This window comes from Convolutriloba macropyga, chromosome 3 (genome assembly GCF_964194025.1).
Source record: "Convolutriloba macropyga chromosome 3, txConMacr16.3, whole genome shotgun sequence".
NCBI classification, from domain to species: Eukaryota; Metazoa; Xenacoelomorpha; order Acoela; family Convolutidae; genus Convolutriloba; species Convolutriloba macropyga.
The window spans coordinates 31,319,727-31,339,824 of NC_134470.1; the positions used below are offsets into that span (position 1 = coordinate 31,319,727).

The following is a 20,098-nucleotide window of genomic DNA, read 5'->3' on the forward strand; positions in this document are numbered from 1 at the left end:
TATTCATTTTTTGAATTAATATATTGAATTGAATTTATTGAACTGAATTAATTAACCTCAGACGGCGATTCATTAATGATAATGGAAGGATTTTAAAAAAAACATCAAAGTTATATTGGAAAAGTTTCAAAAACTTATCTGTAAACCTGGCTAGAAGCTAGAGAGTTTTTCGACAGTTATCTGGCTGTTTACGGCTTCTTATTGAACTCATTGAGGCCTGACTACTGGACAATAATGAACTTGGTTATGCCTACGGCCCTTAGAGAAGTCAACAGGATCTTAGTACAGCTTTATTTAAGACGTATACTGAGTCGTACTAGAAAGTTTTATAAGTCTAGCGAACCTGGGCTTATCTGGATAAAAGCGATGAAAACTGCTATGGCAATACTTTTATCTGAATTGACACAAAAACTCTTCTAATGTGTCATTTTAACCGCTAAGTTTTTGTCTTTCGTGGCATTTCATAGTGTATTTTACTTAACCAGCCTGTTTTTCCCGGACCATGAAATACTGTTACTTTACATTAATGTGATGAATGAAATCTGCTAACCTGTAGAATGGTAACAAAATTGAGGAGCAGAAACAATCTACTCCATCATAATAGTTTGGCAGAGTATTGATTACTACATTAATCATCAGACCAATACAACTAATAAGATCAAAGCATGATAAAGTCATAATTAGCGTATCTATCGTGTCTCTGTGGGAATCACGACTTAAGATATAACAAAATAGGATGTAGGTATGCATGACACCTCCCACAAACCCAACCAAAAGCCACCAATATTTTATAGTCATCATAACCACACATTCCACATCTTTGTAAGTGGTGTCATTAACGAATAAACTGTCGCATCCTGATAAATGGTCATACCCCGAGTAATACATAGATCAGGCTTTTTTAATGGAATGATAGTTTGTTTTTCCACCAGAATGAAATCGATTAGGAACGAATTATTATTTTGGGTCTTTCCCATTATAGCCCTACTTGATGGTATATTTACGGTAAGGGGGCCTATAAGTTGCATGATCACTAAGCGGGGAGAGGGGTTATGGGAAAGACCCTTTGTTTCTTAGAAAGAATTGTAATTATAGCAAAGCGCTTGTTATGTCGACCAATAAAACGTGTTAAGAACACGATATCGAACGGCTTCCAATTAAAACTTAACTACATTGCCGGACAAGTAACGGCTTTTCAAATTGCAACAGAGCTAACAGATTCTGTTTGTCTGATTGGTAATTGTAAATAAACAGGAAAGTTTGAACAGACTTTGATATTGTCAAATTTGGCCTGATGGTTGTGACACTTACTAAACAGAAATGATCTTAACATGTCGAATTATCAAAACGTCGACCTTTAAATCTGACAGTGCTCAAAAGGAGATTGTTGTACCACAGCAACTTGCAGACACATAGATTGCTGCCTCTTGTTATCCACTTCACTACTGAGAACCCACAAAAACCAGATAGATAAAATACATGCTTTAACATTTTTAAATTTCTAGAGGATAGCTCAAATCAGACTGAAGATTAACTCAGCCGTTTGAAACAAATTCTGTTGTAAATATTATCTCAAATACAAATAAGTTTTGCAAAAAATTAAGAAGTGAGCACTCGCTGAATCAATTGATGGCATTTGTTTGCCATATTTAAATTTGATAAACTCTTTTTGCAATACATTACGGGCGTCCACCGGTGCCACATTTTTGAGGAAGTTTACTCGCTTTTATTACCAGATTTTACGTTTACCATGTTAATACATTGAGAGTGTGAAACATACTTTCGAACTTCCCGGACAAAAAGGCGGTGCCCTTTATGGAAATTCCAATCAGTGTTATTCACTTTTAAATTGGAAGTTTAAACGTGAAGACTTTTTTTCACCGCAACATATGTTTGACGGAAGCGTATTCCCCAAAGAATTTTGCGGTAAACTAATTGCAGTATAATACTTCATTTTGGTAATCTCAAAACTTCAAATAAAAAATTGTGGGGCAAAAGGATTCGAGGGATTAAAATTTTACGAAAAGCTTGTACAGCCAAACTTAAGTACTCTTCATATTTATTTATTAATAGGGGTCATCTTGAGTTTGATTTAAGAATGACTCAATGGTATGAAACTAAATCTGTTTTGAATAAAATTGGAGCAGAAATAGAACAGTTTGAGCGAGGTTATTTATTAAAGCGTTTTCTTTAGACTGCATTGCTGCTCTATATCCTATCAGAAAACTTAGACAACTTTCAAAATTTACCATTTTTTTCTCTCTGTGAGTAAAAAGAAAAGGTGGAAAAAAGCAAGGATGGATTTTGAAAATGAATGTTGATCTTAATCAAAAAAGTGTATGTGTGGTCGACTTATTATAGGGCAATGGTAGTTAAATTTCAGTGGCAGAAAAATGTAATGAATCAAAGATTTCAAGGTGTACGTTTCTCTCATAAGGCAGAATCGGTTGATAAAAGCTAGCGCTTTTAACCTCTTGATCTTCCATTTTCTCTTAAAAAATTTGCCTTTCTATCAGCACGATTTCATCTAGTTCTTTGAATTCGTTAGATAAAAAGTTTGAAAGTTGGTACTTTATCAAAGGTTCACTGGTTTTCACTACTGTTGTTTTGTCTAATTAGTGTCATTGTTTGCAAAGGATTAAAAATGTGTTTCTAAAAGCTGTATTAAAATCCCGGGATAAGTTTATTGCCGAATCTAAAAATTGTACAAGATGGAGTGGATAATTTTTTTAGATACTATGCGCCACAAAATTTTTGTTAAAAAAAACTATGCGCCACAAAATGTATTTTTTCAAAAAAATTTCTGGAGTTTGACTTACAAAAAAATATCAGATGATACGTTTCTGATTATGAAAGTTGAAAGGCTACTTCAAAGCTTTTCAAATTATTGTGTGACAATCTCTTATTGTATTGCATGCACTCTTTGTACAGAAGTTGGCACTCGACATGGAGTATTTTAAGTTTGTGTTGAGAAAATCAAACGGGACAATAAACAAACTAACTAATTGTTTGAATTTGATTTCTAATTCAGCTGCAATTGAAAGAAAATTGCGCTGAACCTGAAAAAAGTCAAAACTTAAAGTCAATTTTAAAAATCATCAGACTAGACGGAAACTTTTAACTGGTTTGTAATCGTTTTTCCATAGAATCATTTCACTAAGCATCGCTAACTATTACAAATATGCGTTCAATAATTAAAATGATCTGAATTGTCTCAAAATATGATCAAAAAGATCAAGGGTGTAAGGTTTTTGTCGGACAAGATCTGCTCCAGGTATGCAAAACTACAGAAGTTCAATTAACGATTTATTTAAAACTGATATAATGGTTCATTAACAATTTGCGAAGACTATATTTTAGGATGGCTCAAAATTTGAATCTTAATGATATGACCCAGAAGCAGTTTTTATCGTTTGCAGAAACTTCTCACAAGGGAAACTTCTTCTCTTGCTTCTAGCCAATATTCAGTTGAATTTTGCTTACATCTGTTGTAGATCAACTCCCAATAAAGAAGTATACATTTTAAGGAAACAGGAATGAGATTGGTTGATCCTAGGAGTACGCAATTATTCCTTCAAATGTATCTATCTAGTCCATTAAGTAATTGTCCCCTGTGAATAACATTTGTGTTTCAACACTTTCCGCATAGTTCGTTTCTAATAACCGAAAACTGTATGTAGGTTTCTTTAAATTATTTTTTTTGGTCTACAATCTGCGCTGATAGGCAATTTGAGCTTATGCTTATTCGCTGATCTGTGACTACTGTTAAGCAGTAGCAGTAGAAAACTGGAAGTAGTTCTGGTGAAAATCAGGCGTATATATATATATATATATATATATATATATATATATAAATATTGGCATAAAATTTTGTAAACCCTAGTCATTGAGCACTACAAATCTTATAAGGTCTTATAAGAATTGTATATGGCCCTAAAAGGTAATGCTTTAATCTTGTAAGATTGTTAAAGAAACTTACAAGATTTACTCTTAAACTGTGAGATCTTCTAAGAATTGTAAAAATGTGTAAGATCTTATGAGATTCTTACAAGACATGTTCTAATCTTGTAAGAAATCCTAAGAGTAGTAACAACTAGTAAGATCTTAAAATAAGTATTATTAAGATGCACATTAATTATTCTTATAAGATTAAAACATATCTGGTATGATCTTACAAGAATCATATAAGGTACACTTTATTCTGTTAATCACCCGTATTGAGAACAGTTAGAACAGAAACTGTTTAACGAGATTTCGTGACACAAAATCCTCAACTGATATCAAAATAATCGTTTTATGTGATCAGAAAAATGTTTTAAATGTCTTTTGTTGAACTCCATAAACGCTCGTAAAACTTTATTTGACTAAAACTATTTGCGTTCTGGGGGAAATGTTAGTCATTGAAATCAAGAATTAATTGGCGAAATTTTTCATAAAATCACAAATTTATAAAGATTCACAAGAAATTTCAGCCAAGTTTCATGTTTCCAAGAATTTCAGTTCGGGTTTTCTTTTTCCACCTACGTTGCTCCTCAAGTCATATTGTCGCCAATCGTCGAATGCCTTCAGAAGCTTGCCTGTAGAAGGGTTGCTGATGGAAGTACAAAATTTTACGTCCAGCGATAAGATTTTCTGACAATTTGAGCTAATTAAAGAAAAACAATCCCTCAAAAATCCTTTCATTTAAATTATAAGAAAATTCTCTAATGAATTATGCGTAAATCTGCAAACCCTAATTTGTGGCAAAAAGTTTAAAGTGATGTATTAAGCGCAGATATATTTATCTTTTTCTTTGATGTAGCTGAAACCTGATTGGTCAATTTTGAAAGAAATTATATTCGGGAAAGGCTCTCTAAATAAAATCAATTGAAAGGGATTTTAGTTTGGTTTCAAAAAGAATGTAGAGTAACAAACAGTTTTCTTTAGAAAAATTCGCACAGTGGTAAATTTAATCCAATTAAATCAATTGTGTTCGCAATGTTCTCAATCCGGGCAACGCCTAATAAAAATTTGTAAGAAACTTGCAAGTTCTTACAGGCTAACCATTCGATTTTGACCCTGGAGGATCTGAAAGCATAATGATACCGCAAAAGTCTGGTATCAAAAAATTCATGAAGCTAAAAAATCTTGGTCAACTTATTTCAGTTTTTTTTGAAATCGATATAATTTCTTTGGCTTAGTTATTTGTATGTTATTCAAATTATTTGCGATATAGCAGCAAAATGCCAGATACATTTCTGCTCGGTTTTGGCGTTCTTTGCATTTTGTTTATGAGCAAACATGTGCACCGCACTGAGTTTAATTATAATGTGCAATTAATAATATAAAGCTCGCTGATAAACTGAACTTTATGACAGAACATTGAACCGAAAAGCTTTATAAACATAATGATGAGTAATTCTACTTTATTTCTTAATTTGATTGTTCTTTTGCTTCTGGTCGTAGTTGTTCGAAATGGCCCTAGTAAACTTCACGTGGAAGAGGACGAGCTCATCAACTTGCCCCCTGGCACGACCCCCTACAACATTCTCGCTGCTGTATTCTGTCTCAGAGGTCATTTTAACCCAGCTTCAGGTCACGCGGTAGTTCTTAAATTTCAATTCAACCCATGTGGTTTGAGTATTTTGTCATTTAAGTCGTTGCATACTTGCCCAAAAAAAGTGTTAACCCAGGTTGAGGTCCCAGACGGACAGTCGGTACGTCAAGACCGTACCAGACGGAAAGTGCCGAGACTTTCGTGCGTTCACTTTGAATGTCGAGACTTTCGTGCGTTCGTGATCAGACTTTTGTGAGTTCATCGGACCTTTCGGGCGTTCATGTCCAGACTTTCGTGCGTTCACCAGACTTTCGTGCGTTCACGATAGACTTTTGTGCGTTCACCAGACTTTCGTGCGTTCATGTCCAGACTTTCGGGCGTTCATCAGACTTTCGAGCGTGCACCAGACTTTTGTGCGTTCACCAGATTTTCGTGCGTTCATGTATAGACTTTTGTGCCTTCACCAGACTTTTGTGCGTTGATGATCAGACTTTCGTGAGTTCATCAGACCTTTCGCGCGTTCATGTCCAGACTTTCGTGCGTTCACCAGACTTTCGTGCGTTCAGCATAGACTTTTGTGCGTTCACCAGACTTTCGTGCGTTCACGATAGACTTTTGTGCGTTCACCAGACTTTCGTGCGTTCATGTCCAGACTTTCGGGCGTTCATCAGACTTTCGAGCGTGCACCAGACTTTTGTGCGTTCACCAGATTTTCGTGCGTTCATGTATAGACTTTTGTGCCTTCACCAGACTTTTGTGCGTTGATGATCAGACTTTCGTGAGTTCATCAGACCTTTCGCGCGTTCATGTCCAGACTTTCGTGCGTTCACCAGACTTTCGTGCGTTCAGCATAGACTTTTGTGCGTTCACCAGACTTTCGTGCGTTCATGATCAGACTTTCGTGCGTTCATCAGAGCCTTGGTGCGTTCATGATCAGCCTTTCGTGAGTTCATCAAACCTTTCGTGCGTTCATGTCCAGACTTTCGCGCGTTCATCAGACTTTCGAGCGTGCACCAGACTTTTGTGCGTTCACCAGATTTTCGTGCGTTCATGTCTAGACTTTTGTGCATTCACCACGTTTTCGTGCGTTCGCCAAATTTCGTGAATTCATGTCGAGTCTTTTGTGCGTTCACCACACTTTCGGGCGTCCAACCGATTTTCGTGCGTTCATGTCCAGGATTTTGTGCGTTCACCAGACTTTAGTGCGTTCAACCGACTTTCTTGCGTTCATGTCCAGACATTCGTGCGTTCCATAGACTTCCGTGCGTTCATGTCCGGACTTTATCGTGCGTTCATGTCCAGAAATTCGTGCGTTTTTCCTGTTTCCAGACCATGTAACTTTGAACGCCCCGTAGTGCATTCATCTGGGTCTGGACAAATCGACTTTCCGTCTGGAACCTCAACCTAGGAAAGCTTACTCAAACTTTCGTATTGGCATACGAAGACTTGAGATGACATTTTTTATTGGGTCTTACGCGATACGAGTTTCAATTAATCTTTATGGATACGTTTTTCAAAAAAAAAACTATTTGCAATATGGAAGAAGCATTCTTTTACATTGTCCTTGAAAAGCAATGAAAAACGACCATTTTCTAAATTTACTGGTTCAGCACTGGTTAGGGTAATAGCAATGACCGTAACCAGTGCTGCAGTCATTAAATATGGACTGGTCCAGATACTTTGACAGTCGGTTTCAGCACAAAACAGTGCCAGTTAACAGATTATTGTTGCTGAGAAACTTTTGTGTATTTTTTTCTCTATGGAAGTTAGAATTTTTCTTACAAAAAAATATAGTGCCTTAATGACTAAGTTATGGCCAGCCATCTAATATTTTTGTAGATAAATTTGTATTATAAGATGAAAAAAAATTCATTAAAGAGAGGAAATTTATAAAATAGATTTCATAAGATCAAACAGGTGCTGAACAATATCACACAAAAAATTCTATTAATAATTTCAAACTTTGGAATCGATTAAGTTTTTATGACGGTTTCATAGAATTTTTCAATTTTTCACATTTAGCGGAATTTCACTCACGTTGTGTTGGCGCTGAAAATAGGGAAAATTTCTTTCGTACAAGGTGCTTTAAAATGCAGAGATATTAATCACCGGAGCACTGAATCAACGAGCACCAGAATAAGAGAGCATCTAGCATAATTTTTGAAATTACAAATGGGCAGAAAATTGACATGCAAAATAAACGGAATAAAACATTGAAATTTTTGAAAACTGTCACACCACAGTCCGATCAGAGGTCAAAGTCTGCTCTATGGGGTTACTGAATCAGCTTTGTTTTGCATCATCTGACCAAAAAACTCAATTTGTATGTCAGTGGTTACTGAAAAACTAATGACTAAAAATTTCTAATTGTTGCTGACCATAGTATGATTGAATGATCAGCGCTGATAATTGCTGTTTTTTTTTCAGTAAGATTATTTTACGGATTCTGATATTTGCTAAGCTAGTTCGTTGCTAAAAATGAGCTAAAAGGCGGAAAAATTAAAGATTTAGTTTTTAAAACATTTTTCACTTTTATATGCTCACCTAATTTCTATGCCTGATCCCTGATATTGACTACAGATGCATTTTACGTGTTGTAATTTTTTTCCAGAAAAACAATATTTCTAAACTATTATATTCTATGCTATTTCTATCTCTATTTGTAGAGAAACTGGTAGCGGCAACTTTATCTGCAAATTTTTGACCGTGTAAGCAAGATAAAGTTTGGTAGAAGCCAATAGCGTCTCCATCCTTTTGCAAGAAAAAACTGAAGATTAATGACTTAAATAGCAGAACAAGAATGAGGTCTATTCATGCAGTTTTTAGCTATTGGCTTTTTCCAAAGCTCTAACAGAAACAGCAATTATAAACATTTTTCCGGTGGCCGCCGTATTGGCCGACAGAGCGTTTAGCCGACCATCAAAAAAAAGAGAAATTTAGGTAAAATAAGCAATAAAAATAATTCTGAGGCTGTTTTATTTGGCCAATTTCAATCACTATTTCAACTGTGGCGTCAAATTGCGTAACGGAGGTCTATCCGTGGTCGCAACCTCCCCCCCCCCCCCAATCGAGTTGCGGCCATGGAGAGGCCGAGTGGAGCGCCACTTGACTGTACACCAAAGATATTGGCCCGCCGAACTACTGATTTATGAACCAATGATACTTTGTTGACCAATTTTGATAAAACTGTCGGCTAAATTTCTCATTTTTTCGTTGTCGGCCACACGCCCTGTCGGTCAATTTTCCTAGCACCAATTTTTTCAGCTCAAAAGATTGGTTTGAAGGATCCTACAAATTAAGCTATTATGGATTTTGTTTTCAAAATAATTATAAAATGAACTCCGAACACCTCTTTTAATTTTTCCCTTCTGATTGGCTCAAGAACTCACAATTCTAATACCGCTTTATTTGTTCATTGAAAAAAGTATTAATTAGTCTGGGTTACCGTTGTATACTGAATTTATAAGTTCTGAGGTTGACGGAAATTAAAACACTTGATAAGTCAACGTCATAGAACAAAACAGTCCATTCTTGCGCAGTTTACTATGGCACCATTTAAGTCCGCATTTAGACTTCCATGTTATGCGTCCGTACCAAGGTTAATGAGGTGCAATACTAAGGAATTACAAAGCTTAATCGAGTGCCGTGCTGAGGCCTTACCAAGATTAATAAGATGCCGTGCTGAAACATTTAAAGTTAATAGGCTGCTATGAACCATAAAATAGGCCATAGACAACACGCCTCAGAATTAACTGTAAGTATGACTGAGGGAAACCAAGAGTTGGACAGGAGAAATGAACGCTCATATGCTCTTATAACTTACCGTATTAGTGCCACATAATGGTAAGTAATACTCATTGGTAAAAGGTTGTAAAATATCCGAAAAAAATTAGATATTCGTTACTATCATTCAAAAATGGAACTGAACAATCGTAATAACATAGTTTTTCAGGCAATTCAATGGAAATGTGCTGTATTACTGTTGCGTTTTCCAGCTAGAGTTTTGTAAACGCTAAAAAAGATGTCGAAGCTTAAGTGTACAAGTTGAAAATTAACTAGATGATGCGTCTTTGCATGACAATGTTTTTTTTGTTAATTAGGAATCATCAGAGCACTTCACAATAGAGGCCACAAAGTCACAGTCATCTTAACCGATGCATGCGGCAACCGAATAGACGAATACATGCCTGGCATAACAGACTACCACCATAAACCAATCGTGCCCAGCATTGATGTTCCTGGGAACCCTGTTGCGGCATTGAAGGTCATGGACGGAGTCTTTCGGCTAAATGGGACAGTTCGACTATTTGAGGAGTTAGATGAGTTCATTCGAGCGTCGAGTGAGAAATACGATTTGCTATTTGGTGATCAGCTGGCCACAGGTGTGGTTGTTGCTGGTAAGAAGCATGGTATTCCAGTAGTGTCACAGAAACCTGGCGTTTTGCTACCGACAGCAGGACAGAAACGGCCTATCATTGACCGACTGGAAATTCCGATAGCGAGTTTTAAGGTAATTTATTCTCCTTTTTAACCATTTTAGTGGCTTCACGAAATTTTCATCGTAAAAGACACTGCATAGTTATAACTTTAGTCTTTTCAGTTTTTCTATGTATTTGAAGAGCAAAATTGATAAAGTCTGTTTCATAGATCAACGGGGTTTCATTACAATTCTTGCTCTTATATTTCGTTGCCACAACTCAGTGTAAAGAGGCAAGTACTTAAGAACAAATCCATAAATCACGGTCGGAATATGTTTCACATTCAACATCAACCCTTTATCACTGCTAATTTTCAGGTTCACTCAAAAAATAGCTGATTCCTCAATTTCAGATTTATCATGTCAGTAGATGGAATAAATTTGATTTGCGACTTTCCAGATCATAGTAAGAAGTGATTCATATCCCAATTAAGCCCAAGCAAAATCTAGTTGATATCAAGGGGATTAGCATCCACACTATCAAATTTGGCTGGGCTGCTACAGATCTCACAATACGGGATCTCTTTATGTATGCCAGTCAAACTTGACAAAAGATATAACAAATCGAAGGCAAAGATATATGCCTAAGACCTGTCTGTGCTATAAGTCTGAATTTAAAATAGTTGGGGGGCTGAAAGTGTTAAATTTATAAAAGAGTAAATATAAAATTACAGCTTACTAATTACCAGTTACGTTGTGGTGAAATCGAGATGAGCTGGCTAGCGATCGGTCAGTTCTTCTGGTTAGTCTGATGGTAGTTCTGTTCACACAAAAAAAACTTATAAAATAGTCGAATATTTTCTGGTTGGAAGTTATCTGCAATATTTTTTAGAATTTAATGTTAGTTATCAAAAATTAAAAGCAGTTGTCTGCTGCTGATCTCTGGTTGTATTTTCTGTCTCTCTAATTTTATTCCGTCCCACTTCGCTGAGAGAAACAATAAATTCATCTCAGCTCAGTTTGGGCCGATAGGGAGCGAATCACAAACTCACGTTCATAGTGAGGTGCTTCTTAATTTTCCTATTGGCCGAGAAGGCAAGATAATTAACTCTTTTTTATCTCACGGAAAAATTATTGAAACTCCAAAAAATAGTAAAATTCTAAAAAGCTGAGAGCATCAATTATTGATTTCGTAGGCGCCTGTTTTCTGCTTTTCCCGTCTTCTAAAACTGCAACAATTATGGATTTCTTGGGGGCTTTTTATGGGACTCTATTGTCTTTTCCCCCGAAGCAATCTGCTTCATCTTTATTGAACTTGGGGGAAAAGATCTGCATTGCAACTGTCAAAAGCTGAAGTAATTTAAATCAAAAGAAACTGTGGCCGCCTACGTTCAACAACGTACATTTTCTATCCTTGATATAAGCGAGGAGATCCAGGCCTAAAGTTGTGTTATTTAAATAAGTCGAACTGAGTTGTTTAAATACTTGTGTACTGGCAGTCTTAACAAGCGTTAGTTTATTTAGCGCGCGGCTGAAGAATGGTTAATTAGCGCCTAAATACGTTCGCTCTAATGCTTGATTAATTATTCGTTCATTTGTAACGGCTTTCGTAATACTACAGCTCACCCCGATTTTTAGTAAGAAACAAATTTAATAATTTTATCTACATCATACAAAAGTTTTAAAAGAAAGTCAGGTAAATTGTGAGTTCTGTTCAAGTTTTCGTTGATTGAGTTGAGATGGCGGCAGTTATTTGAGTTGGAGGTGGCAAATGTTGGTTGGATGCGACAGGTTGTAAGAGTTGATTAGTCACGAGGTTTGATGGCGTCGTAATTTCAAATCAATCGCAAAGGGCGATAATGTTGGGTTATAAAATCAATCGCAAAGGGCGATAATGTTGGGTTATAAAATCAATCGCAAAGGGCAATAATATTGAGTTATAAAATCAATCGCAAAGGTCGATAACGTTGAGTTATAAAATCAATCACAGAGGGCGATAATGTTGAGTTATAAAATCAATCGCAGAGGGCGATAATGTTGTGCTTATATTAATTAAAAAATTCTGGTGGCAAAACGACTGGGCTCATTACCGGGCTCTCATCGTCTTCGATTAAAATTACCTCTTGTATATCGTTTTCAGTTGTTTCGTCCTTATCCATTGACTGTCGTTTTTTGTGTTTTTTACCTTTCTTTTGAGCTCGGAAATTTTGGCTTTTTGTTCTTCGTTTTCCTTCATTAGTTGTGTTATTTTCTTTTCTAGCTTCAAATTCTTTTCTCCAAGTTTTTTTGTAGGCAATTGTTATTTCTAGATGTTTCAAGGAGAACGTTTTTAACATAGTTTGCGCCTTCGATTCGCTAGTTTTTTGGAGTTAATGAGCAACGACATATTGGTACTACCTAAGGACCAATAGTCGTTAGGTAGTTGCTTCTCCTCAGGTGGTTTCTGTGACTCCATTTTTAATTGTTCGAATTTCAGTTGCAATTCTTGCAACTCTGTTTCCTTTTGGAATAGTTCCTGCCTAAATGTGGTGTTTTCCTCTATTAAACTGCTGGTATTAATATTTGATATTTCTGACATCTCGACAGGAAAAGCGGAAATTGAATCGTAGGGGACTTCAATATATGCGTCAAGCATGTTATTCCTAAGGGTATAAGTGCCCTTCTTAGGGTCGCGATTTTTAATTCTCCATTTTTTGTTTTCTGCGGGAAGCGAGAAAGTTTTTAGGACTGGAAGCTTTTCGCTGTTGGCTAATAGCTGTTGATGTCCGTTTAACTGGATGATGTTCATTTTATTAGCAACCTCAAATTTGTTGTAGTTTGGTTTTAGGAAATAGAGGAGTGTGTTAACGTATCCTGGGTTCTCTTTGTTAATGTTCTATTGGTTTTTGCATATTCAAGCATTCTGAAAGTATTTTCCTGATAGCGTCGGGAACGAGATCTTCAATGTTGTTCATCTTAAGAATTTTGTTTTTGTGACTACTAATTTGTTGGTTTGTGATTGATCTCTTTCTGCTAACTTGCCAGTTGTATTGTGGGTAATATTCTGAGTTGTTTTGGATTGTTGGGGATTCTGTGTTTCGAGGTTTGAATGGTGGGCTTGAAAAAATAGGAGGTAGAGAAGAATGGGCCTGTGTTTGTTTTTGTTGTGTTGTCACTTGTTGATGTTGACTGGGGATTACTACGCTTGCGAGTGTGGGTCTGGCAGTCATTGTGAGTGTTTCCTTGTTATTGATCTAAAATGTTTTAATTTTGGTTAGCCTGTGTCATCAATATCACACATTATGGCTTCTTTTCAAGTTTGCAATTGTATTGCTAATATAAAGAAGTATTCTATTGTAAAAATGTTTTTGTAAGGTTTTGTTGCTAACAACTTTACTTAAAAATTATAATGCTAAACGCATTTGTTATTAAAGTTTGGTAGAAAAGTTTTTGTTTTGCTAAATGCAAAGTTAACTTTAATAAAGGAAGGGGGGCAATAACAAAAAAAATTTTATACTTATGCCAGGCGGGCAGCCCTGGCACAAGTACGTCTTTCTCCGCTGCCCGGAGGTGTGAGTCATGGGAAGTGTGTCACACGAACACGGCTGCAACGACCGGTGCAGCTGGGGAGACAACCTTGCTGAGCTGAGAGAAAGAAATTTTTTCGGGTCATTTATGAAAATTTCAGTTATCGTGTTAGTGTTCTGAATTATTTAGGTTCAAAAGCCAGGGGGCAGGCAAGCTGGAGAAAGCTGAGGTAACCCCTTCGCGAGGAAAAATTAAAAGGGAAAAAAATTGTTTGGACTTGAGTTGTTTTTGGTTTATTAGACAACGTCGTCTAAAAAATTTTTGCAAATGGGACATTTTTTCCGCTTATTTATGCACACTCGACAGAATCGGTGTTCCTCATGTTGGAAAAAATGTGGGTGTTTTGTTACTCCTAATTCTGTTTTCATTTTTTTGCATAAATTGCAGCAAAAGTAAGATGTGATTAGGACGGGAAGACAAGGTTGAAGACAGATGGGACATTTAGGGTTTGTGTATCTTTTAAAAAGTGCCTTTCTGCAAGGAATACATACATAGTGAGGATTTTCTTTGGTGAATTGCTTGTGTAGTTTTTCTACAATAACGGTTTTTTGTGATCATATGGGGCAGATAATGTCCTTATGGGGATAGAACCAACGGACACCGTCGAATAGGGATTGTGAAAGACCCATCGAGTGACTGTTCTTTTAATTTCCTTAGACAAAAACAGGAAAACCTTCAGAAACTGCAGTAGGATGAGATTGATGAGGAACGATGTGGCAAGCAAAGTAATTACGATTAGGTGAATATTTTTGTGGATAGGTCTAGATTGGTCATTTTCAGCATCTGGAGAAAATTTGGCCAATTGCGGAAAGGAGGTAGTGATTAATAAAAAGGGATATTGCCAATGCGCATAAGAGAACAAATAGAAAAATAAACAATGTTATGTGCTGCATTTTGTCAATTCAATGAGTAGTGTAGAATTAGGGTGAAAGAGGTGACTTGCTCCTGGTAAAAACTGAAATGAATTAGGGATATCGAGTGGATTAAAAATAAAACTAAGGAAAGAAGTAAAATTTTGGAAGTTCTTGGACGCATTTTAGATCATGTGATTGTTTTTTCGCAACGAGGGCATAATTTATAATCTTCTACGCAAAATTTACAAAAGTTGACGGGCTTATGATCGCTGTGATGAAACGTTTTTGCAACAGAATATTGAAATCTTGTTTGTTTGCAAATATCACATTGAAACCAGTTAAAGATGGAAAAGATAACGTTAAATTTAGAGCATTTAGGACAAAAATTATAGCCCATATCTTTTATGACATAATGGTAACAGAGCTGACACATTACGTGGGGTAGTTCGTTAGGGGAGTTCTCGTGTAATTTCTTGAAAACAATTGTTTCGCGTCTGCAGCATAAACAAACTAATGAGACTGGTTTGGATTCTATAGTATTGGTTTCTTTGTCAATTGTATTCATTTTTGAAAGATTGTTATTGGAGGGGATTATGGGACTGGCACGGTTGGAGGATTTGGTTGTTGAATATTTTGGGATTTTATTGTTTGGTCTATTACTATTATAACTATTAACATCAAAAAGTTGAAAGGAAACTTACAACTACGAGGAAAACGGTTAAAACGAAGGAAAAAGCTGCTGCAATAATCATGAGGGCCATTAATAAAAAATCAAGTAATGTGGGGGTAAACATTTTGGATAGTTTGTGAGAGTAGTTTTGAATCGAGGATTTTACCAAGGGTTGTTTGGGTCAATTGTTTGTTTGCATAAAGGGCATTCACTAGTTTTGAAAGTCATACACTGCAAACAAATTGATTACTTTGGGTGAAAATCTCTGAAGTGACTGTGGCTGTTGGATAACTTTTTGACTTCTTGATAAGAATCGCACTGGAAATAATGGCAATGACTGATTGTATAAATTGGAGTTACCTAAATGGGGCATTTAGGATGGTTCCAATATTTAAAAAACTCATTTCTGCAAGGAATGCAAGCAAAATGGGGGGGTTGACCGTTTGGATTTTATGTGCAATTTTTTTAATTGACGACAAGGGAGGTAACAAATAGGGCATTCGTTTTTGGGGGTTGAGTCAATTTGTGGTTGCTGAGATAATATTTTCAAAATGTTTCCCATTATACGGATAAATCAGAGATATTTGGGTATGCGACTTCTAATCTATGGTGTTCAAGTTCGTTGGGATACTTACATTTAAATCTGCAATAGCAAAAAAGAAATTCCAGTGTTTCTCGTTTGGATAGATGTAATAATGATTAATGGTAGCTGTGCTTAAGAACATATAAGTTATTTTGATACATGCTTTATACTGTATGAAACAGGTAGTAAACCATCTTTCTGCTTTAACAATTTTAACTTTTTCCTTACCAATGAACAAAATCATTCTATTTTTATCAATTTGGAAAGAAATGAGGGAAAAAAGAACAAATTGATCAGAAAAAAAGGATAGAAATAATGAGCAGGGAAAGAAAAGAAAATAATTTTTGGGGAGAGAAAGCTATGTGAAACAAATTACTTTACTGAAGAGCGCCCAAGTTGACTGGGAAGTGCTCTTCGATATCAATGAGTGCTAGAAAAAATTCCCAGTGCATCATTCCCATGGTGACTCGAGTAGAACCTTCGCATCCACCTTCGTAGTCAGTATAATGTATGATTATACAGGGTTTAATTTCTGCAGTGGGAGTTTCAATGAATGATCTCTCGAGGGACTCTACTTTGACTAGGCGCTCACCAAAGTGGAACAGCATTATAGAAGATCTAAATTAAAAGGGATTTTAGAACCATTTAAGGCTTGGGATATATTTATAAAGAATGTCCAATAGGGGGAAGATGGTGTTAAGGTAATGGTTCCATCAGTCCAAGTGTTTAAATATTCGAAATGGAGTATTAGTTGTGGTATTACTCTGTTACATTTTGTTGTGACAAATGATTTTTCAAAAAATTGAGTTTGTACAAGGCAATGTTGGTATGAGAAGATCATTGCTACTTTTTAATTGTTAATTGTTTCCAATTCTTTAGAAATGATATCGTTTTGACAAGAATCACTTTTTTGCAGATCAAAATAAATATTGTGAGGTACACAGTTTGGATTTTCTAGAATAAAGAGGAAGAATTTCCAATAAACTGAGAGAGGATTAATACTTATTAAACAAATTTTTTCACTTTGGATTTCTTTGAGTGTTACTAGCATAGTAGGTACAGGAGTTGGGTATGCATCAAAAGATCGTTGAATTTTTTGCAACTCTACAAATTTATTGTTAACTGCAAATATCATAATTTAGAATAATACTTAAGCAATGTAGATTGGATGTTGTACTTGAAATATCCAGTTCTCTTTGTATGCTAGAAAAATGGTGAATTCAGCGAACTGAGGATGAGTAATGAAAATGGTTAAAAGTCTGTAAGTATTTGTCATGGGTTTTTTCGCGAAAGTCATAATACTTATAGCGGAAACATAGTATACGGCTAAAAACTCAAAATTTTGGTTTCCGATTCTGACTTGTAGGTTTCTATTAGTTAAATGAATCATGTTTGCTGGTCTAGTTCATTTGGCAAACTATTGGGGTCAAATTGTGCTAAATACACGAAATAATTCCAATACAACGAATGAGGGGTTAAAATCAAACTATCGTTTTCCCAAGTGTCCCAAAACTCAAAATCTACAACAATTTGAGGGAAAATGTCTCCGTGATTTTCTTCAAAGGTTTTCTTTATTTGATAAATTGTAACAAGTCTATCTTGAAACAAAAAGTACATCAATGGAAGCGTTTTAGTTGTTAATTAACTTATTGTTCTTCATTTCAAAACTATGTATTAAAGTATGTAAATAAATTTAAAAAAGGATAAAAATGTGTGTTAATTATTTCTGAAAACAAGATTATTGACAACGATTGATATTCATAGATAATATATCAATCGGATTCACTGTAGCAAAATTGGAGTAGGGGACGAGTGCAGGCAATAGCTAGATAAACATAGTTGGGATTACATAGTTGAAACTGGATTATAAGAAATAAAAAGAAAGAAAAAAATTTATACATGTCTCTCAATGTTGAACTTACAAGAGAATTCAAAATCTAGTAGTATTTTTCTTCAGATGCTTTGAAACAATTTTGTATTCGATTCCAATGTTTACAAAAGTAATTGTGTTATCAATCAGGGCTCTTAACAATGAGAAGTATTGAAAATTTGGATGCGGTACATCCAGATCAATGATGTCACTGAAGTAGAAAGATGCAACTCTAATAGTTACAGTAGTTTTCAAGGCGGAAATACTTGATGATAATATTTGTCCGGTGTATTGTCCAAACCGAATGAATAAAGCTTTAGGCTGTTTTATGAATTTGGGCTGCATAACATAGCATTCTTGAAGTGTATCTAAACAAAATATTAATTAGTTTACAGGGTCTAATACAAATATTTTTTAAGACTTTTTAGACAAATTGTTTTTTTTTCTAAAAGGATGAAGTTTTTGTCTTAGTCACAGCTTTAAGGGGGTGCCACCACACTTCGAAGGGTAGCCTCATTTTGTGGTTGTGGTTGATGTGAATCGAGACTCGGGTACGTTGTTTTATTATTTTCAGTATGACAATGCTCATCAGTTTTTGTTTATCTTGGTTGATCCTCAACGCATTTGTAATTTTTTTCTATTGTGCTGTAGGGTTGATAAATACTAAGCGGTAAAAAATTATTGTTATTTTGTGGGGCCGACGGTGTGGTTTCGTTAGAAAATACCGGTGTAAAGAACGATAAGATACAAAGATTGTGAGTTGCTCCTAATAGAATTTTCCAAAAACCCATTGTTTTGTTGAATATTTTGTGGATTTCGAACGATCTTATGATAGTTACAATTACATCAGTAAGGAATTTTATGCACAAGAAACAAGCAAAATAAACTCCAATTTTTTTCAAATAGAAAGTGATAATTCCAAAAGTGTCTTTGACCTGCTCGGTGAAAAATGTAGGTGAGAGTAGAGAGTCTAGATAAATTTGTCTATATATTCCCATCGCAGACGCATATAAATATCTTTTTGAGAGTAGTCTAAACTTCTTCCTTCTAGAACTTCTCTTGAAATTTTTGTTAAAACTGATTTTGATGCTTCCGAATGCAAGATTGTCCCAAAAAGATTTTAGTTGATTTGGTGTGTAAATTCCGGCACGTTGTAATTCGTATCCGGTAAATTTTGGAACAGAACTAACAACCATTGAAGAGAGTATTTTTGGCGGTTGTAAAGGAACAGGTGCTGGCATTAAATGGTACCATGAATTATCATTATCAATATCTAATTGGTAGGCATTTTTGTAGCCTCCAATACAATTTACTTCGTTAGCAAATGGATAGGTTTGTCGAGTAATTGGATCGACCAACATTGTCCTATCATCATACTGAATAGGGATCCTATCAAAACACTGATCAAGAACCTTAAGTGGTGAGTTTCGTTTTGGACAGTGGTACAGCCAACCTATGCTACCATCTGTGTCTAAGAACATCGAGCAACATATATCCAGCTAAACGATTATTTTGGATAGCCTGCATAAGTATCATTTGTTTTTGAGTTCGATCAAGTTCGCATTGCTCTATGACCAAAACTTTCCGTGCTTGTTTTATTTGCATGTAATTATGATAAATGACAAAATCCATTTTTACCGCAAAGTTAAGATCATAGTCTAACTTGTCGTTGTCTAAGTGTTCCCATGCAACAAAACTATTGTCGTATGTTCGAATGTGGACATCTGAAGGCTTCCTATTAAAGCCATTTACACTTCGGCTGTTGTCAGAATCAATACGAAGTTTATGAAAAAATTGTTGAGTTTTTGACTTATAAGGTATGCCAGTCTTCATATTAAATCCGCCTGTATAAGAAACATATAAAGAATCTGAATTTGTTCTGTAAATAAACTAAGGTTTTCCACACACCATTTCTTTTTCATCAACTACTCTAATTTTTATATCCATTTAAGCAGGAGAATACGTTCCTGGTCCTTAATACTTCCTGGGCGTCTCCGGTTTTTCATCACTCACTATGAAATACTGTACGTTACCAAGTTCGTTTTCATGTTTAAGCATTTTAGCATTTTGTGAAAATCTTTTTAGTAACTATACAATTTTCCGGTGCCTCTCAATTGTTTGCAAAGGGGTCGAGTGATGTCGAATGACAACCTCCTTCTGAGAGAGCACAAGGAAGTTTTAGTCCTTGACTGTTATAGACAGTTCTGTCATTAAGATCAATATCGAGTACGGTTTCTTGCATCAGGGTTTCTAAAGAAAAATGTTTAATTTGACCACGATTATCACAAGATGTTGATGAATCACCTTCAATATCAATTACCTGTTTTTCCAGTTTAGTTAGCATTTAAACATTGTTCAGGCGAAACAATAATATCGTATGTTATTATTGGAGCGTTGTGTACAATTGATGAGTGGGAAAACATACCACAATTATAACGGATGAGCATTGCAGTGACTTTGCACATAAGAGCTTTGACAAAGGTCCGATAAGACCGCTAATAGAGTGTTACATGTGTATCAACCATCTAAATGTTTTCGGGTGTGATTTTGCAAGGAGAAACTTGTGTTAGAGCCTACATTTTGTTTTCTTTCATTTTAGAA

The 20,098-nt window shown here is 35.5% G+C and overlaps 1 protein-coding gene across 1 annotated transcript in view; it reads left to right on the top strand.

Annotated features, from left to right (window-relative positions):
• The first annotated feature begins 5,302 nt into the window (after positions 1 to 5,302).
• Positions 5,303 to 20,098, top strand: part of LOC142337000 (putative UDP-glucuronosyltransferase ugt-48) — a 37,160-nt gene continuing 22,364 nt past the window's right edge. Inside the window, exons 1-2 of the mRNA XM_075386011.1 lie at positions 5,303 to 5,574; positions 9,637 to 10,046. Coding sequence (XP_075242126.1) covers positions 5,388 to 5,574; positions 9,637 to 10,046 — 597 coding nt within the window. The 5' untranslated portion in view covers positions 5,303 to 5,387. The remainder of the gene's footprint in view (positions 5,575 to 9,636; positions 10,047 to 20,098) is intronic.